The sequence below is a fragment of the Leptidea sinapis genome, chromosome 17 (genome assembly GCF_905404315.1).
Source record: "Leptidea sinapis chromosome 17, ilLepSina1.1, whole genome shotgun sequence".
Classification (NCBI taxonomy): domain Eukaryota; kingdom Metazoa; phylum Arthropoda; class Insecta; order Lepidoptera; family Pieridae; genus Leptidea; species Leptidea sinapis.
In genome coordinates, this window is record NC_066281.1 from 2,935,554 (window position 1) to 2,958,261 (window position 22,708).

Here is a 22,708-nt window from a genome sequence, read left to right on the forward strand (position 1 = left end):
GGTGGCCGAATGGACATTGCATGCTAGTTAATTCAGCTCAAAAGCCTTGATGGCCCACATATATACGATTTTTGGTAAAGTTTTAGACCCAGTTTCATGTTTAGAATAGTTACAGTTGACTTTTAGTGTTCCCACCAAATGTTGTTAATCTGTTAGTTTGTAAATATTTTTAATGTGCATTTACACAAATTAAATTTGAAAATAAAATTAATGAAAGGTGTGGGACTCGAATCCGCAACCTCTCGCGTTTCGTGCGAGTGCTCTTCCACTAAGACAACCGTTTGAGTGACGTATCCATGATAAATCTTGTATATCTTGTTGAACTCTCAGGTTCAGGGTTACGGGTTCGAGTTCCGCATCGTTCATAAATTTATTTTGTGTAATTTAAGCCAGAAGTGAGGGTCATCACTTTAAAAAATAATGTGTGCATTTAGTTAACAGCATTCAATTTCACATAACAAAAAGATATTACTAAGTAAATTTAATATTTATGTAATATGTGGAAAAATATGAAACATGGAAATGGAAGTAGATCTGCGGCTTACACTCAGAATACTAGCGTAATAGACGAACCCTGTGTAAGAGTGATAACTATTCTTACATAAATAACTAGGTGTGAGAAAGAGACGGAATAGATGGACCGTGAAACCGTTCTGAAACTTAACTTAACTTTTCTGTTTTTTTTATGGTTATTGTTTTGTTCACCTATTTCTTAAAACATCATAAATAATTAACTTACAAATTATCCAATATTGGATGCATCAGCCTTTAGAGCTTAAATTCATTGTTTGTGTAAGGATGCTTCGTGAACATGATGGTCGTGATTACTGTGAGTAATTATTAATCGCATCCAACGACTACAAACATTTCGTTAACTATAACTGGTCAAAAGGTAGGACCCGGCACTCGGCGCCCCCGCAAGCAATGCCATTTCAGTCAAGGAACCCGATTGCAGTTTCAATTAGTAGACATTTACTCGTTCATATCTTATCACTATATTCGTGCCATTCATATCATGACAACTTAAACATAACTCAAAAACTTATCAACCAGTGGGAGGCTCTTTTATACAGGATGCCGGCTAGATTATGGGTATCACAACGGCTCCTATTTCTGCCGTGAAGTAGTAATGTGGAAACATTACTATATTGCGGTCCGAAGGGCGCCGTAGCTAGTGCAATTACTGGTCACATGGGACTTAACGCCTTATGTCCCAAGGCGTCGAGCGCAGTTGTAGTTCCGCTAAGAATTTTTGGGTTTTTCAACAATCCTGAGCGGCACTGCATTGTTATGGGCACGGCGTATCAATTACCATCAGCTTCCTGCTCATCTCGTCCTTTATTGTCACAAAAAATACTATTATATTCTCGTCCTTATAATCTGCAAATAGGTTAATGTATAAATCGATATATTCTGTACAATATACACAAAATTTCAATCCAATAAAAGTTATTTTGAACCAAATCAACAATAAAACCACTTGCCTGGTATTCAGCTCATTTTAAACGTTTGCTTCTAAAACCTTTTAGCGTAATAAATTAATTTGGAGTTCCATGTATATCCACCCTAAGTCGGTGGCCGAGCCCGGACGTTGTTACTCCAGTTTAGCTTAACCGTAGCTTAATTTAACTTTGTTAAATAACTGTATCGCTGTATCGAAATTTAGTAATTGTAGTCGCTCAACCATTCTGCTTAAATTTATAATATAACTTAAACTATTCACTGCATTATGAATAAATAATTCTGCTGAATTTTCCACATACTATCTTGTATCGAGTTTTAAGTGACTTCCGGACAGAAAATAATAGTTATTGATCCTTTGTCCCTTATACAGTTTGTTACAAATATATTGTGGTTTTTATGGAAGAGCAGGATAAACTGCCACAGGTATCACAGTAGCGTTAAACAAAGGTGTACGCGCTTAGAAAGTTCCTTGAAAACCTGAAACTAAAGTGGAACGCCAGGCATCCAGATGAGTTTTATTTATGACAAAAAGGGACGAGACGAGCAGGACATTCAGCTGATGGTAAATTGATACTCCCTGCCCATTACAATGCAGTGCCGCTCTACTACAATTTAGCTCGTCACCTGAGACATAAGATGTTAAGTCTCATTTGCCCAGTTAATTTACATCAGACCGATACATAATAATGCATACACATTACTGCTTCATGGCAGAAAAAGGCGCCGTTGTGGTACCCACAACCTAGCCTGTGCAAAGGAGCCTCCCACTGGTGGTGGGTATGATATCCTAATTTGTGCCATATCAGGACTCAGGTCAAGCAGTTCTTCGGAAGACTCCATATTTTAAATGCGGTAGATGACAAGGAGCGACGTCTCTACGCAACGCTAAGTTTATTTTTTATTTTTTGTTCAAAATATACAAAAAACGAACTACAAAATAATTTAAGCCATACTCATGAAACTTAAGTGGAATAGCCGTTCATATTCGCATTCATAAGATTGGTTAAGGGACCACTGTTTCCTAAAAATTATCTTTTATTTTTTTGTAATACTTAAAACATATTAAATCATAAAATTTTGCTGTGTTCTACAGAGTCTACAATGTCACAGGGGCGTGTATATCATACAGACAATTAGGCGTTTGCCTGCCTCGTTATCAACCTAAATGAACACGAGTATAGCACTAGTGTTAAAGGTAATTTACTACCTAAAGCAGGCAGTCATACAACTTGTACTGTCGACTAGTTAGATCTACAGTGCCTTCCCTGCTAGAAAACCATTGCACGCCCCTGAAATGGCAGTATAACTTACGATATACCACAATAACTATTATAATGCCACTGTAGAAAAATATATTGAGCACAATAAATAAATTGAATATTAAGATATTCAGATAGAACTATATAAGTACAAAATTTCGACCTTCAGACACTACAAAGAATTGCCACGCGCCATTGCTACTGGAAATGTCATTTTATGTTTTTTTTTAATTCATAACCTAACTTAACCTATCTATCCTTACTTTAACTTACTAGAGGTAGACAAATCTTGACATAAAGCATTGGACTGTAACTATATTAGACATAACTATGGATAGATAAGATCTTGTAATTAAACTGTGAGAGCAATGTATATGAAAACGGCCGTTAGTGTGCGTGACAAGCTACGTCTTACACTCGCGATTTGTATGACACTTTGTGTTAGTGTGCGTGAATTGCTCAAAATAGAGGTTAGTTCTAAACTCTATATTTTTCGATGTTTTTACAGCTGTCATAGTCTATACAGACGTATAAATGATCTAAGCTAGAATATTTATACGTTATTTATGAGGGAGAATTATTTTATCAATACGCATATGTCATTGAAATACATATGAAACAGAGGTGCTCTAAAAAATTAATATTTCACGCTCATATTTATAAGCATTGTATTTGTATGGCTTGAATTTGAATACTGTAACAAAAAGCAAAAAGATTTGAATATAATGAAATATATTCTATTGGGTTGAAAACTTTGATTAAAATGATCACACAAATTCTATCAATGCCGCGTTTACATACACGTAATTGGTAGGAAGAGGATCAACTCCATTGGCGAAAAGTTTTTAACAGATGTCGATGAGATGGTAGACTTTGTTTATACTTTAATTATAATTAACAAATTCATAAATATTGGAATTAACAGTTTCTAAATTAATAATACCGATTTATAAAGAGAATTATGATTACAGAGTTCGAGACAGTACAATATTGTACATTTTATTAAAAAGTGCACAAAAATAGAATTCTGGCAGAGTTTCTTGTGCCGCTTCTTCTCTCTCAGTGCGCCATTTGTTTGCGAAGCGGTAGTAGTATCTACTATTTTAGAAATGACATCAAAAAGAATTCTAAGGAAATTTTGAGAAAATTCATGCCTTTATGCCTTTTATATGATGTGAATAGTAATTACTCCTGAATTTAGAAATCTGTTTATAGATTAGATTTACTTTGAAAACTATTGTTACTTGACAGTCTTATTTATAGTCAGTAGACCATTAAAGTTCAGCAAATAATTTATTACTCGTTCCAGCTCACAGTAAATAGCATCTTACTGAGTACCAACTACTCGTAAGACTAAATAATAAACAACAAAGACGAGAGAATAAACATGTAAACAGGTTGCTTACGAAACAGTTACGGATATGATACTCGACTTTAAAGTTTGAGACGTAAGGTCGAGAATCCGTTACGCTGGTATCTATCGAAATTTAAACTCTCGCTAAAATTCAATGTGACCTTCGTGATGAAATTTCGCAACAATAGCCAAAAATTCGTAAGCATTAAAGGTCAAAATTTTTTTAAATTTCTTATATAGCAAGGGAGCCATGGCAGCGCCAATAATTTGCCATCAGATGACTACAAGTACTTTCCTGTCGTCCGATTACATAAAACATTCGACAATAAGGAGATTGATGGCTTCTTCGGTGCAAAGTACATAGATTAAACCGAATAGCATGAAAGAACTAAACATTATATTTTTTCTCTGAAATCATACGATGCATAGAATGGCTTGTGCTCTGAGTGCAAATTTTGTGTTTTATGCAATTTGACAGTTGATTAGTTTGATACCTTACCAGATCATCTACTCTAGCCCCCTTATTCATAATAGTCTGCTAACTTAAAGCATTGCTAATTCTCACCCTGTCTTCTTCTATTGACCTAAGTCAGAATGAGAAAAAACACTCCTTAGCGGCTGTTTAAAGTAAGCGGACCATTATGAATAAGGGGGTAGACATTTAGCTCCTAGTAATACAATTATTAGTATCAATGGGATGGAAGTAAAATTTGCATTAGATTACCATGAGTGATTTTATAACGCAGGACGTTCAACTGATGGTAATTGATACTCTCTGCCTATTTCAATCCAGTGCCGCTCGGGATTCTTGAAAAACCCAAAAATTCTGAGTGGCACTACAATTGTGCTCGTCACATTGAGACATGAGATGTTAAGTCTCATTTGGCCAGTAATTTCTCTAGCTACGGCACCCTTCAGACTTAAACAAAATAATGCTTACTCATTACTGCTTCACAGCAGAAAAAGACGCCGTTGTGCTACCCATAGTCTAGCCAACATCCTGTGCAAAGGAGCCTCCCACTGGTAAATGCTCTTAGTCGCCTCTTACGACACCCTTGGCCCTGGGACTTCCCTAGTATTTCACATTTTCAAACTTTTAAGAATATTGTCCTTATCATATCTAAGTATGGCACCAAAAGTGTTGAACCGATACTTCAGCTGTTATAAGTTTTGATATATTCCTACATTTTGCCAAAAATATTTTTACAAGTGTAAACATTTCCTTTTTTTTTATGAATAATGTGTGAAAATATCCTGCCATCATATTAGCATTTACAATTTCGCCTATAGTTGGAATTTGTACTATCAAATGTGGCCAATCAGTTCGTGTATATTTTTTGGTCCTTTTTTGATTTTGGACCCAAGTTAGTACGAAATTTGAATGGTCTCCTTTAGAATCGAAATGTTAGAATATCATACATAAGAATATCCGAAGATAGCCTCTATTCTATAGATAGATCTGTTTGGATGCATTAATGCAGATTACCTTGATGACGTAGAAGATGCAAAATATGCAACAGCCATGAAATCCCCCAATAGCTCATGACTAGGGCGTGACCGCTCGTAAACAGTGAAATAAACATGTAACTTTCACATAAACAAGGTTCTAAAAGATAAGGAATAACAAAATTTTATAATATAAAGGACGCTGTAAACTTTTACGTACCAAGTTAGCTTCAAACGATACGATATATGGTGGTTTCATTTTGCTCGTCATTCGTTGCTGGGTAGCCACTACACCCGCTTAAACCATAACGTGTTAAAGCATCACAGTAAATCGTCGTGAAACATGGTTATAATATACGAGGTGCGATCCGACGTCCCAGTGGTAAAATTTATTCATGGTTGTAATAAAATCTGTCGCGCGACAGTCCCGGGGAGTCTGCCTGACCAGGTTAATTCCTTTTTGAAATTTAGCTCGAGATACGACTTGGCAACGTACAGGGTAATAAATAAGGTAGTAAATATACCCGGAAAGATGCAATGCTTTTGGTCTGTTGTTTTGTGTACGATTATAAAGAGAAATGTTGTTGGTTTCTTAATGCAATGCAGTGCATTAGGTTCTTTATAACATTACTTCTCATTATGTTTGTTTGAAGAATTTTTGTACTCGAATTGTGGGTAAGACTCGCTTAAATAAAGATGTCCGATTAACTTAAAAGTTTGCAGAGGTTTTATTTTTAGTGAGGAGTTTTTTTTATCAAAATAAGGGACGAGACAAGCAGGACGTTAAGCTGATGGTTATTGATACGCCCTGCACATAACAATGCTGTGCCGCTCAGGATTCTCGAAAAACCCAAAATTTCTGAGCGGCACTACAATTGCGCTCTCACCTTAAAACGATGCTAAGTCTCATTTGCCCAGTAATTTCACTAGCTACGACTCCCTTCAGACCGAAACACAGTAATGTTTACACATTACTGCTTCACGGCAGAAATAGGCGCCTTTGTGGTACCCATAATCTAGCCGGCATCCTGTGCAAAAGAGCCTCCCACTGGTAAAAACTGATTACCAGGACATTAAAATGTATATGTATGTAACGTTATCATTGAACATGATTATGACCCTACGAACAAACTTACAATTATAAATTTTTATATTATAAAATATGATTAACCATACGTATTGATACATACATTATATTCCTATACTTAATATTCCCAGCTCTTTTTCTTTATATTACCTCCAATTTCAGCTTATTAATTTAAATCTAATATTTTATTACGCCTAGTAATATTGTTTGTTTCAATAGTACATCGTGAATTAGTTTTCCCTGCTACCCGTATTATTCCTACAATGATACACTTTTATAAATAATGTCTTCTATTTTAGGCATTTCATTTTTATATTAATGAATCCTGTAACAGTATTCAATACTGATAGCATATTTACAATCATTTTACTATTCTACATCGCCAAAAGTACTTATTTAGATAATTTACGAGGGCTTTATGTGTAGATCAATATACACGTAAATAATGAAATATTTACAATAATAGATCTCGTTTTAACATTATACTTGAAATATAAATTTAATTTGTACCAAGATTCGAACCCACGCCTCTCAGGTTTCGTCCAAAAGCTCTTACCAACTGAGCCAACGTTTGTTACAAATTAAATTTGTATATAAAATTTCAGAAGTGTGGAATATCACTAAAATATCAAACTGTTAATATTATAATTGATATACATTTTAATTTTACAGGAACACCAGAACATGTGCCGTTCGTGGCGAAGGCATGTGGCGTGGTACACTTGAGTGGTGTGACCATCATGGCGTGGCAAGTTGGCCTGTTCCTTCTGCTGTGTCTAGTTCACTGCGACACCAAGACCGTGCTGCAAGATAAACTTGGTAAGTGTTTAAATTCCACTAACTCTTTTACCACCAAAACTCGTAACAAAGATATATTATGACGTCTTCCGGCTGATGATGATGACAGCAGTGAAAGTGGCAGTAGCAGTGCGGCAACAGAGCTATACAGGAGCCTGGCCAATTTGACAGATGATCTAAGGTCTGGTACTTACCTCTGTCAGACGATAAGTTTGGCCATACAAAGAGGTAACGCTGCCAGCTTAATGGGCACCCTACCTGCCGACTGTGACAGTGTTCATAATTAGAAAATTTACTATACATAATTAGAAGATGTTAAAAATAATTTTGAATGGTGTGAATCTAATTTAAAAAAACCTTCGTTTATTTTTTGACAAAACCATTGGTAGAAAAATTGCCTAAGCAGGAATCAACAAAAAAATTAAGAAATGTCATAATAAGAATCAAATTAATATAATAAATAAACCAATAAGAGCATGATTTAAATATATTATTAATTGCATAAAATTTGAATTTGGATCATTAATATAATATTATAACGAACAATTACGTATCATAAGAATAATAAAAGTTACATCCTACCGTCCTAAGAACATTGCTTTTAGTTCTTACGACTTCACATTAACAATCTGGAACGAACTTGTGTCGTTTATATAGAATCTTCATATTTAAAACAATTATTAACTGTAATGCGTGAGTCCTCCCTCACACGTGGGATCGTTGCGGAATCACACAATATAATTCTTCTATTAATTTATTCTTTCTTATATTACTTTATTCTTATTAAACATCTGTTCTTATCTCACTTCATGATCTATTCTCTTCTCTCTATTCGACTGTTCGTTCTTCTTCTTTGCGTCAGTTCAATCTATTTAAATTATATTTTTAATACACAAATAAAATTTTAAAAACAAATTTTATGAACGATGCGGGATTCGAAGCCACGACCTCCGGCGTTCCGTGCCGGTGCTCTAGCCAATTGAGCTAACCGTTCGAGTACCGCCTCGTTATAAAATTCTGTTTGCTTTGTTCAACTCTCAGGTTGTGGCTTCATCTACAGGATATACTTTACAGTTGATAACCTGCTCAACCCCAATATTTGCATATTAGGAAATTGACTTGAGATGTCGCTCTTGCAAATCTAAACAATATGTTATGTTTTTTTTTAAAGTGATAACCCTCACTTCTAGGATTAATACACAAATAAAATATGAAAAACAAAATTTTATGAACGATGCGGGATTCGAACCCACGACCTCCGGCGTTCCGAGCCGGTGCTCTAGCCAATTGAGCTAACCGTTCGAGTACCGCCTCGTTATAAAATTCTGTTTGCTTTGTTCATATATATTTTTAATCTTTACGGTCAACCGCATAACATTGAGTTCTTATGTACGAATAAGAATTTCTTGTTTCAATACTATCTTCGCGCCTCAATAGCGCTACTAGGAAACCCAAGCGCTGGCAGCTATTCCGGTCAACAGATCATCCTAGGTACCCAACGTGGAAATGCTGCTAGTATTCTTGGTACACTTCCCCGTTCTGAGAGCTTTAATTTAACATTATCCTAGTATTGTTAATATAGCTATCAGCATTATTTAGTTTAAATAATACTTATAGAATAAACTAAAATTTACGATGGAATGACAATGCAACGTCTTGAATTTTTATGTCTTAAATACAACATCGTAACACGTTACACCGTCCCAACTATAACATGTGCAACTAAATAGCGTTGTAAAACGGGACCTTTTTCAGAAACACGCGATACTTGTACGTGATATATTTACCTTGATGATTAATTGACTTTTTTTCTATATGAAAAAAAGGGACGAGACGAGCAGGACTTTCAGCTGATGGTAATTGATACGCCCTACCCATTACAATGCAGTGCCGCTCAGGATTCTTGAAAAACATCTGAGTGGTACTACAATTGCGATCGTCACCTTGAGACATAAGATGTTAAGTCTCGTTTGCCCAGTAATTTCACTAGCTACGGCTTCACGGCAGAAATAGGTGCCGTTATGGTAGCCATAATTTAGCCGGCTTCCTGTGCAAAGGAGCCTCCCACTGGTCGATAAATAATGACTAATTGATTAATTAAACTGATTTCGTTTGATATGTAACACAGTTGTATTGTATATTTATTTGGGTACACTTACAACAATGCATATCAGAACTTTGACAATATAATATTTTAACTCAGGCCTTAAAAATAAAAGGCATGAAAAGCAATTATTTTCTCAAAATTGATTCCATTAGAATTCTTTTTGATGTCATTTCTAATATACTAGATACTACAACCGTTTCGGAAACAAATGACGCTCTGAGAGAGAAGTAGCGGCGCAAGTAACTCTCCTAGCCGCATGCCTGCCTATTACAAGTATACACCGCATTTACATATAAAGACAATCTATTTTTTTACATTTCTATGAGATCTTGAATATAAGTATCTAAATTAATGCTATTATATATAAAATTAACAAATGAAAGCATTAGAATTGTACAATAAAGAACAGGTATTTATTAAACAATATGAAAATTATTGTTTAGATTTGAAAGAGCACCATCTCAAGTCAATTTCCTAATAAGTATGCAAATATATTGGGGTTGAGCAGGTTATCAGCTGTTATGTACTAATTTAAGCAAAGATTTGGAATATTTTCCAAAAAATTAAACAATAAGACAATAGGGGACTCCTCTAGCAGTGTAAAAACACAATGTAATATAACAAGTACTAGAATAAGTAATAATTGTAAAATTGCAAACCTGATGCACCAAAAAATGCAAGGATTATTAGGTAAAGAACTTGAACTGGAGTTATTTATAAATCATAAAGATTTATACATATTTTATGTTTAACAGAGCACTGGCTCAGAAAATATGAGCTCATATTTAACTTCAGTGGTCATCAGGTGGCAAGTGCGTTTAGTAGAGAAAAAGCTACACGTGGCGGCTCTCTTATTCTTGTAAGTAAATTATTTAAATTCAAAGAACGAGAAGATGTTGTGGGCCTCTCTGTTGAACGTACAATTGAAATAGCCTGTGCAGAGCTCAAGTGCGCCATTGTTGTTAGTATATACAGACCCCCAGATGCAGTATATGAATTATTTGAAAGTGTATGATTTAACCAATATTTTCTTAGAGCCTACTAGAGTAACTGGCACCTCCAAAAGCTGTATTGATAACATATTTACCAATTATAAACCCATTTCTCAGGCAATAATTAACAAACTGAGTTCAGACCACTTTGGTCAGTTAGCCTCTTTTAATATTGAGGTCAATAAATGTACTAAAATTAACAAGTTTACGTTTGTTCCTGTGAATAATAGGCGAATGGAGAAATATAGAGGCAATGTGTTAGTTAAACTCTCAAATTTGGATTTATTCAAATATAATATTAATCCAAATTTAATGTATGATATGTAATTTAAAATAATTAAAACAGAGTTTGCTTCTATATTTACTTCTAAGACAGTCAAATCAGGTGGTTTCCTGTCATTTAATGATTGGGCAACAGCTGGCATTCATAGGAGCAGACAAAGGCTATATGAACTGTATAGTGAGAGATCATTGTATAATCATGATACATCTTTTCTGGAGTATGTTAAAAAATACTCTAAATTATTTAAAAGTGTTTGTTCGATTGCAAAGTCTATGCATATCAGACAAATAATTAAAAATGCACCAAATAAAATAAAGATGACTTGGAATGTTATTAACTGGGAATCTGGAAGATTGAAAGACCGCAACATTGAATATAATCTATCAATAAACAATACAATAATTCAATCTCAGCAGGAAGTTGCTACTGCTTTTGAGAATTTTTTTTCTGGGATTCCAGTTTCTATCACAAACACTCTTGTCTCCTCCACCAGTGTTGCTGAGTCACTTCTTCTGGAACAAAGTCAACAAAGTTTCAATTTTAGTTTTGTTAGCCCTGGAGAAATAATTAAAACTTTTAAATCTCTAGACATGAAAAAAACTGCTGATATATGGGGCATTTCTGTTAAAGTAATAAGTTCAATAATTGATGTCATAGCACCATATCTTGCAATAGTATTTAATAATTGTATTAATCGTGGCGTGTTTCCTGACCTTCTGAAACATAGTAAAATGACACCAATATTTAAGTCGGGATGCTCTTCTGACCCGAACAACTATCGTCCTGTGTTGGTTTTGCCGACCCTTAATAAAATTTTTGCAAAAATAATTTTAAGCCAAATGCTTACTTACTTTAACTCTCATAAGTTACTTCATTTGAAACAATTTGGCTTTACTAGGGGACGTTCAACAACGGATGCAGGTGTTGAGCTGATCAAGAATATTTTTGATGCCTGGGAGGAATTGCAGAATGCACTTGGCATCTTCTGTGATTTATCTAAGGCTTTTGATTGTGTTCAACATACAACGCTGGTCAGGAAGCTATACCACTATGGCATAAAAGGAAATGCGCTCGATCTTCTGACTTCATATCTAAACAATAGAATTCAGAGGGTCGACGTGAATGGCAGGAGATCTCCTGGGACTCCTCACAGTATGGGGTACCACAAGGGTCTATTCTTGGACCGTTCCTCTTCCTTATCTATATAAATGATCTTCCTAATGTTATAGAGAAAAAACATAAGGTAGTATTGTTTGCGGACGACACTTCACTGATTTTCAAAGTGAAAAGAAACCAAGCTATGTATGACGAAGTGAACGATATTTTATCTGACATCGTGTACTGGTTTAGCGCTAATAACCTATTGTTAAATAGCAAGAAAACTAAATTCATTAAATTTACCGTACCAAATGTCAAAAATGTAAATGCAAATGTTTTGTTAAACGGAGAGGTGATAGAACCGGTGGAATCTGCTATATTTCTTGGCATAACTCTAGATTCCAAATTAAAATGGGGCCCCCATATTGAAGGATTGGCGAACAGACTTATTTCTGCAGCATACGCGGTTAAAAAAATTAGACAATTAACTGACATAGATACGGGGCGACTAGTATACTTTAGTTATTTCCATAGTATTATGTCCTATGGTATATTGCTATGGGGCAACGCTGCTGATATTAATACAATATTTGTGCTGCAGAAGAGGGCTATTCGCGCTATTTATAACCTAGGTCCTAGAGAATCATTGAGAGCAAAATTCAAAGAAATTAACATCTTGACTGTTGCTTCTCAGTATATTCTTGATAATGTAATGTATGTTCATAGGCACATAAGTGAATTTGCCAGAAACTGTCATAACCATAATGTTAACACCAGGAACAGACATAAACTGATGATGCCTACTACTCGGCTTAGTCGAGTTAGTAAGTCTTTTGTGGGGCGATGTATATGCTTTTACAACAAGATCCCAGAAAATGTTCAAAACAAAGCTGTTACGTTATTCAAAAGAATTGTTAAAAAACGTTTGTGTGGTAAAGGTTACTATAACATAAATGACTTTCTTAATGATACCACAGATTGGGAATAGAGCGACCGCCCTCAGGCTATTAAATAATAAGTTTAATTGTACAATGTTACTTTGTAAATGTTACTTTAATTGTAAAACATATTTTTGATGAAAAAAAAAGCCCGCTGAGTTTGTTGCGCCCATTCTTCTCAGGCCTGAGGCATTCACTTTGGAATGGGTGGTAGTTTTTTTTTTGACTTTCAATAAGTGATATCACATCCTATTTTGAATAAAAATATTTGAATTTGAATATGTAGATCCTGTAGATGAAGCCACAATCTGAGAGTTGAACAAGACAAACAAGATTTATCAAAGATACGTCACGAGAAGGGAAGAGCGGAAGAGCGCTCAAACGGAACGTGAGAGGTCGCGTGCTCGAGTCCTGCATCGTTCATAAATAATGTTAATAACCATCTTGTAAACAAAATAAGGCTCAAAACTTGATAAAGGAAAAGTGTGCCATACGGCGTTTTCATATGTGTCATATGACTCTTTCCATTTCGGAAGGTTAAACATAATGGTGAATGGGTTATTCTTATTGTCTGGTGAATCCCGGGTAGTCAAAAGTAATAAATAGTAATAGTAAGTCCCAGGCTCATCAGTTTCATACAAGGTAATTGTATTAGTATTGCGACGACAGCCAGGACCAGACTTGACACTTTTGCACTGAAACCCTCACTTTAAGGATGCGTAGTGCGTTCTTTTTTTGCCAACCAAGTAGTATTTGGCATAAAAGGCATTTATTTACTCAAAATGAGATTCCTTTAGAATTCCTTGTGATGTCATTTCTAAGACTACCAGCGCTTCGGAAACAAATGGCGCTCTGAGATAGAAGACGCGACGTAAGAAAATCTGCCAGCATTCATTTTTTGTACTCTTTTCAATAAATTAAACAATTATTGTTCTGTCATTGTTATTGCTATATAATAATCATAATCTTGTCCCAGGCTGTCCGATCACTTAGATATTCAGCTGTGGTGTTGTAGGATTTACGACAGAGCCATTTTTTAATAAAACATTTAAATTTATTTATAGATAATACCTGAACAGTGGCTGGCCCTTTACTATAAAAGTGCTTATATTTACCCTTATAACTATTATGTATCTTATGAAGCCTACGAGAATTAGTTACAAGCAATCCCTTATTTCTAGTGCTGTTTGTTTCCTTTCTGACGATACGAGTGCTATTGAGCCGTAAGTTAGTATTACGTTCATATTTAACAACAAAGCCAGCATTTTCTGGACTCCTCCATTTTTATTTGATTTGAATAACAATCACAACAATTTTAACTTTGGATAAGAAAAATGTACATTCAGACGGCCATGTACCAAAGCATCAAATGGCACCAACCAATCCCTGATATAAAATAAAACCCCGCCATTGTCTCTCTATTCAAACATATAATATTATTCGGGTGCAGAATTCAATAGGATTCTACTCTGGTTACGGTTTCATTATGAAAGAATATTTATGTGGTAACCTACTTAACTCGGCCGATTTTCTGTTCCACGAATGCTTTCATGTTTTTAAATTTATGGGGAAGCACGTCATTCATTGATAAATGAAATGTGGCTGTCACGGTAAACAAAGCGTATGGATTACGGACTTATTATTTAGATCAAACCGTCTGTGTAGCTTCATGGATGAATGAATTAGTAATATTTTGTTTGTAAGCCGGAATGGATTAGTATGTAATGTTATCATAAAATTAGGTGGAGTATTTTTAATACACAACATTTTGTAATCCTCTTATATAAGCAAGGCATGTTATAATATTAATTATGAATAGGATACAGGATGCCTAGATTATGGGTACCATAGCGGCGCCTATTTCTGCAGTGAAGCAGTAATATGTATTGTGGTTTGGTAAGAAGGGCGCCGTAGCTAGTAAAGTTACTGGGCAAAGAATCCTGAGCGGCACTGCTTTGTAATGGGCAGGGCGTATCAATTACCATCAGCTGTAAGTACTGCATGTTTTGAACTTTATTTTCATTTAAAAAAATACTATTTCAATGCTGATACTTCGACTCCCTCCAAATTAAACTTAAGTCACTTTGATACGACATACGATACGAATTTGTATTATTGTCAGCTGTAAGCTGATGCAGAAATCGAACATGCAACCTGACATAATTAATACGTAAAGATAGAGCCTCTTGCTGCTAGACAACCGATGAAAACGTGCCAGGTTTATTACTTTAGAATGCGAGCTACAACTTACACTCGCGATTTGTGTGTCACTTTGTGTTAGTGTGCGTGCATTGCTCAAAATACACGTCACCTCTTATCTCAATTTTTCCGACGTTTTTCCACGTCACAGTCTCTACAGCACAGAATACCGGCGTGAAGTAGCGGCCTAGTGCCACTATGTTTCGCATAGGTTAGTCTCGAGGACCGGTGGCCATTCCCCCCCTCCCCCTCCACCCGAATATGACAGCGGAACTAAAAAAGATTTTACCCCAGGAGGGTACCGGCTCTACCAGAGTTGGAGAATCCCTCCCCGGGCACTCTTGCTCGGGCTGCCCTTCGTATTCTGGGGAGGGCACAGAAACGCGCATGACCAAGGACAAACGAGGCAGTATCACCACGGCACCCCGCTCCACACTCAACGTGGACTTTTGCAATATCAGGGGAATTCACTCCATTTAAACGCCGTCCACCACCTCCTTGAGACGGCGCAGCCGGCCTTGTGTTTCCTTACTGAGACGCAGATATCTCGACCTAGCGATACGTCATATTTAACGTATCCCGGGTATAAAATTGAGCACAATTTTTTGCCTCATACCGGGGTATGTGTGTACGTTAGGGAGGATATCTGCTGTCGCCGTCTCGGCAATTTTGAGGGTAGGGACCTGTCCACTCTCTGGCTCCGCGTAGATTTAGAGGACCGCGTCCGCATCTATGCGTGTGTCTACAGGTCCCATAGTGGTAACGCAGAAACCGATCATCTCATGGGCTGCGTTCAAGCGGCAATTGACGACGTACTTGCACAGATCCCCTCCGCTGAAATCGTAGTCTTGGGTGATTTCAACGGGCACAATGCCGAATGGCTTGGATCACGTACCACAGACTACGCAGGGCGATCTGTGCATAATTTTGCATTGGCGTATGGTCTGTCCCAATTGGTTGAGTCGCCAACGCGGCTCCCGGATGTGGATAGCCACATGCCGTCCTTATTGGATCTTCTGCTGACTACACATCCCGATGGTTACCAGGTAATTGTCGACGCCCCTCTGGGAACGTCCGACCATTGCCTGGTCAGGAGTGTAGTGCCTATCCGACGCCAACGTCGCAGACCACCAGCGACCCGCCACGTTTTGCACTACAAGTCAGCAGATTGGGATAGGATGCGTTCCTTTTTTGCATCCTACCCTTGGGGCAGGGTTTGTTTCCCTTCGGATGATCCTAGTGCCTGCGCCGTTGCAGTAGCCGATGTGATACTACAGAGTATGGATATTTTTATACCAAACTCTGTAGTTCCCATCGGTGGCAGATCACAGCCCTGGTTCGATGCGTCAGTTAAAGCAGCATCTGACTGCAAAAAACAGGCGTATCGAACTTGGGTTGCGGCGCTGAGCACAAAGGATCCGAACTGCACAGTTCTTAAGAGGAAATACAACCGTGCCTCCAGATTTTTTAAGCGGCAAAACGCCCGTGCAAAGTCAAAACACGTCGTCAAAATCGGCGAACAGCTTTCCAGTTACCCGAACGGAACACGCAAGTTCTGGTCGTTGTCGAAAGCTGCTCTTCGTAACTACAGCCAGCCGTCCATGCCGCCGTTGCACATGAGGAATGACACCCTGGCCCATACGGCAAAAGAAAAAGCCGATCTCGATCTTGTGCACTCTTTTCGCCTCTAACTCGACTCTTGACCACAACGGAAAAACACCGCCGACCATCCCGCGGTGTCAGAGCTCTATGCCTGAAGTACAGTTCAGACAGAAAACTGTTAGGCGAGCTCTGTTTTCGTTGGACGTCAGGAAGTCGTGCTTAGAACGTGTGCCCCTGAGTTGACGCCAGTGCTAACGCGTTTATTTCGGCACTCTTATTCTAAAGGCGTAGTCCCTGACTCATGGAAGTCTGCCCTTGTCCATCCGATCCAAAAAAAGGAGACAGTTCGGATCCGGCAAACTACAGGCCTATTGCTATTACCTCCCTGCTCTCCAAAATCATGGAGAGCATAATTAGCCGTCAGCTCTTGGTAAACCTAGAGGGTCTCCAGTTGATCAACGACCGACAATACGGGTTTCGCCATGGTCGGTCGGCAGGTGATCTTCTGGTATACCTGACACATAGATGGGCTGCGGCTATTGAAAGCTAGGGGGAAGGCTATAGCGAAGGCCTTTGATCGTGTATGGCACAAGGCGCTCCTCTCCAAACTTCCATCATTTGGGCTTCCCGAGAGCTTATGCATAAACGATTTTCTTAATGACACCACGGACTGGGATTAAAGCGAACACCCTCAGGCTCTTTAACTATTAATGTTTATTGTACGATATTACATTGTAATCCATATTTTATATAAAAAAAAAGCCCGCTGAGTTTCTTGCACCCATTCTTCTCAGGTCTGAGGCAGTCTCTTTTGAATGGGTGGTAGATTTTGGTAGATTTTGACGTTCAATAAGTGATTATAAATCCTATTTTGAATAAAAATATTTATATATTGGATATTGCTCGAACCCGAAGCCCGTGAATTCAGGAGTGCCCCAAGGTTGTGTGCTGTCTCCCACGCTGTTTCTTCTGCATATCAATGATATGTTGGACACCTCCAACATTCATTGCTATGCAGACGATAGCACTGGTGATGCCGTATACACTGGCCATGCAGGTCTCTCTCGGGAAATCGTCGACCAGTGCCGGGAGAAACTTGTGTCTTCTATCGAGTCCTCTCTTGAGAAGGTTGCGGAATGGGGAAAATTGAACCTTGTCCAATTTAACCCCCAGAAGACTCAAGTTTGCGCGTTTACCACTAAAAAAACCTCATTTGTCGTATCACCGCTCTTCGACAACACTTCCCTCAAAGCCTCGCCTAGTATCGGAATACTGGGTCTCGAAATCTCGAGCGATTGCCAATTTCGTGGTCATCTGGAAGGCAAAGCCAAATTGGCTTCAAAGAAACTGGGCGTCATTAATAGAGCACGGCAATACTTCAAGCCGGCCCACATACTAGCGCTCTACAAAGCGCAGGTCCGGCCACACATGGAGTATTGCTGTCATCTCTGGTCTGGCGCACCCCAGTATGAGCTCGATCCATTTGACCGCGTGCAACGCAGAGCAGCTCGAATTGTCAGGGACCCAGTGCTCTGTGAACGGCTGGATCACTTGGCGTTGCGTAGAGACGTCGCTTCATTGTGTGTCTTCTACCGCATTTATCATGGGGAGTGTTCCGAAGAGCTGTTTAACCTGATTCCTGTCGCCGAATTCCACCTTCGCACGACACGCCACAAGTTAGGATATCATCCTCACCATCTGGATGTGTGGCGGTCCTCCACAGTGCGGTTTTCAAGGAGCTTTCTTCCACGTACTACAAAGCTGTGGAATGAGCTTCCTTGTGCGGTGTTTCAGGGACGATACGACATGGGTACCTTCAAAAAAAGCGCGTACACCTTCCTTAAAGGCCGGCAACGCTCCTGTGACTCCTCTGGTGTTGTAAGAGATTGTGGGCAGCGGTGATCACTTAACAACAGGTGACCCGTACCCTCGTTTGTCCTCCTATTCCATAAAAAAAATATCTAGATCTAAGAATTCAACCTATTTCTTGCAAACACTCTTTCCTTATATCGAAAAAGGAATGTAATGGAATAATATAAAATGGTTGCCTTTCTTTGAGCTAATAACTGTCGGCCTCGTATGTAAAGTTTGCTCGTGAACCGGACCGTATAGGGGTATGTAATTTATGCATTTCTTGGACGAGCGCCAATCCCTTGTGTTGATATCTCTTCACTTATGATGACGTCATATCTTAATAACGCTGTGATTAAGTCCCGGTCTCTTTGTGAGTTTAAAAAGATACCCTCAGAGATATTAATGAACTGGGTATCGATACTAAGATATATATATTTTAGCAAATAATATTAGGGTTGCAAATGCTGGTAAAGATAGGTGTAACCTTAGATAGTTTATACGTCTAGGTAGAGTCTCTTGCTGTTAGACAACCGATGAAAACAGGCCAGGAATAGTAGTTTAGTGTGCGTGACAAGCTACGTCTTACATTCGTGATTTATATGATGCTTTGTGTTAGTGTGCGTGCATCGCTCAAAATAGAGGTTAGTTCTGAAGTCTATTGATTTCGACGTTTATGAAATTAATAAGACTAATATTTAAAAATTTGTTTTAGGCATTTATTGCATATTGGGTGGGTCTGAGAATCGGACAACATCTATTTTTCGCGCCAATTTTTTTTTGACATTTTTTTAAATTTTATTGATTATGAGTCCGCATTAAAAAATACATACCTACAACTTCACATTTTCACCCATCTACGATTAACAGTTACTTTTGTATCGCGATTTTAATATCGGCAATACAACGTTTACTGGGTCAGCTAGTAATATATTATAATTGAAAGTATTTGTAAAACGGTGAAGCTGAAAATGTTGAAAGTGGCAATGAATTTTTTGCCACTTCTTTTCATTAAAGTTCAACCTTTTTCGAAAAGGTGGTAACTTAAAAAATATTAAACTAAACCTATGACATTCATAAGTGTCACTGCCTTGATCTATATGAATAAAGTGATTTTGATTTGATTTAATTACTAACAACTTGTTTCTTATATTCGGCGTAAAATTATCTCCTTTTGTCATATTTTTATCCTGTGGAGGCTTCTAAGATTTAACCTGATGAATGTTATTTATATATATTATATTTTAATGCATACACAACAAACCTTTATACAATATTTTAATTGGATTTGTACGCAAAATAGAGGGTCCGATACAAACTAATGTTGTCTTTGAAGTAGAGGTGCCAATGGAGAGAACTCTTAATTAAACTTTCAAGTTATAGTTGGATTAACTATTAGTCAGCCGTTTGAGTGGTTGATTAGAGGACTGAGCAGTTATTTATTACATGAATATATTACCATAATTAACGGCACGCATACATGGTCGCTTACTATAGGCCTTATGAGGAAGCTCATGGTCGCTCAGAAGGCTATAGAACCACAGTCACTGATATAGCCCAGTTAGTTGCGACACTGAAGTGGCAGTGGGCAGGGCATATAGCTCGGCGGACAGATGGCCGTTTGGGCAGTAAAGTCCTCGAATGGCAGCCACTTATGATGCAGTGTTGGTGGGCCCCCCATAAGATGGACCGACGATCTGGAATAGGTTGGATGAGGACAGCTCAGGACCGATCGTCATGGCGATATTTGGGAGAGGCCTTTCTGGACGTCTTCCGGCTGAAATGAATGGAGTGGTTATTTTCACAAGTAGTCATATACATCATAATTTGATCTTAACACTCGGAAACAGTAATTTAGTAAGCAAATGATTCGAGTGTTTTATATTCATGGGTATCTTCAAAAGACGTGCACGTGTGTTCACGTATGCCTTTAGAAGGCCGGGAAAGCTCCTGTGATCCCTCTGCTATATACTCGCTCGTTTGTCCCCCTATCTTATTAATAAACAAATAAAACCATTTCCATACACATTTATGGATATTTAGATATATTTTCAGGAAGAGAACTAAGGTTACAGAACTCTACATTATAATATAAATAAGTAAGAACTGTTTACTATATCTGGCGCCACAGAATACCCAAGCATCTGTTCGCATAAAATCTCGCGTCTATCACAAACTGTTTCGAAAATAACATAAAAATATTTTCTATCTTGTCGATACATAAAATAGGTATCACAGAATAAAATGCCATTGTGAAACCGTGTCAAAATCCTACACTCGAAATGTATTGTGGCCCGAACATGAATACCCCTTCACATCCACAATAGCCTATGCGCCTTTGACTGCTCGCTCGGAATACCACAGCGATGCCTGCATTAATATTATTATTTATTTTACAGTTTCCGGCAAATATTTCAATAATATTCTATTAATGTTTTACTTGGCGACCCGTGTAGGCTAGTGGTTAGTGACCCCGCCTACTGAGCTTCAAGGTTCAAATCCCGGTTGGTGCAAACATTTATATGATGAATGGTGGAATGGTGTTTATATGTATGTTAAAGTTAGGTATACAGGGTCCCAAAGTTATGGGACATGAAGGGAAAGTACCTTAAATATCGAAGATAGGCTATTTTACTGAAAGAAGACTTTATGTTATTTTTAAAAGTTAGTTAGTACTTCTGCATTCAAAGATTTTCTAAAAATTACTTGCCTCGTCTGGGAATCGAACCGATTGAAATGTAAAAAAAAACATCCCTGCTTTTATAATGCCAATCGAAAGAATGGCCAAAAACTAATAACTGTTCTTAAGTAACGTAGTATTTTAAAAGAAAGGAACAACGTAAAACGAATGTTTTACTTGGATTGGTGCGAATGGACCGATTAGATGGCCGGCCAGATCCCCGGACCTTACACCATTAGATTTCTTCTTTATTTATTTATTTATTAAAGCACACCACATCATATACAATACAATTTTCTTAATCTAATGTTACAATTAGTAGTTCTAAAGTATACGACAATTATGGTGAACATAAAAATACAAAAAATACTCCCCAATTACTTCTGAAAAATAGAACTAAAAATACTATCTAAGCTATAATAAAAACAAAATAAAAAAATTAAAGTACAAATTATAACTTTAACTTATTAAAATAATGAAGACGAAAAAAAAAAAGAATTATTTAAGACTATTTGATTATAACACTTATTTGACAAATGCAGATTGAGTACCAGCTAAGTGTTTAACAACACTTTCTTTAAACCTGACCAGCCCACCACCGAATATATCAAGTTCTGAATTGGTATCGTTTAACTTATTGTACTCGCGAAGAATTCGAGCGAGAGGTGCCTGAACTCCCAGGTTGGTTTTTACAGAAGGAACTTGGAAGATTCTCTTGATTTTGAACCTTGGGAATAAATATGGGACAGCAAGGTTAATATTCTGTAAGAGGTTACTACATTGTATTTGACCGTTAAAGAGTTTGTACAAAAATATTTCTCCGGCAAGAGATCTCCGATCGAGCAATGAAATCATATTAAATTTCCTGAGGCGCTGGTGGTACGGGTGTCTATGAGAGAATCCAGTACTAATGGATGCAAGGTGTCGTGTGAATGCTCTTTGAATACTCTCGATGCGTTGCGAATGGATCGTATATAGGGGATTCCATATAATGCTACCATATTCGATATGACTGCGCACTAGAGCGTTATATAAAATTGTTTTCGTTTTGGAGCCGAAACAATTCGAGTATCGCTTTAGAAATCCTAACATTCGTGCGGATGTGGTAACTACTTTATTAACTTGTGCAATAAACGTTAGTTTGCTATCATAGTTACCCCCAAGTCACGAATTTCCTGCACTTCTTTTAATGGTGCGCCATCGAGCTCATACACTGTAACAACCGGTTTTTTTTCTAGTGTACTTAATATGAAAACATTTGCTTGCATTTAGGATCATACCATTTAATAGGCACCAATCTTTTATACCATTGAGATCACTTTGAACAAAAGCAGCCTCATAGGCAGAATTGATAACTTTATAAATTTTTAAATCATCGGCAAAGAGAGATGCTTTACAATATTTGATATGATTCCTAACGTTATTCACAAATATCAAAAAGAGCAACGGTCCTAGGTGGGATCCCTGGGGAACACCAGATTGCGCAATGTATGAAGTAGATTCAGTGCCTCCAACAACTACTGACTGTAGTCTATTATGAAGATATGACT

At 37.5% G+C, this 22,708-nt stretch overlaps 1 protein-coding gene across 1 annotated transcript in view; it reads left to right on the forward strand.

Annotated features, from left to right (window-relative positions):
• The window catches only part of LOC126969156 (nephrin-like), a 570,056-nt gene that overhangs the window by 104,623 nt on the left and 442,725 nt on the right, over positions 1-22,708 (forward strand). Inside the window, exon 2 of the mRNA XM_050814479.1 lies at positions 7,283-7,429. Within this exon, the coding sequence (XP_050670436.1) occupies positions 7,351-7,429 (79 nt within the window). The 5' untranslated portion in view covers positions 7,283-7,350. The remainder of the gene's footprint in view (positions 1-7,282; positions 7,430-22,708) is intronic.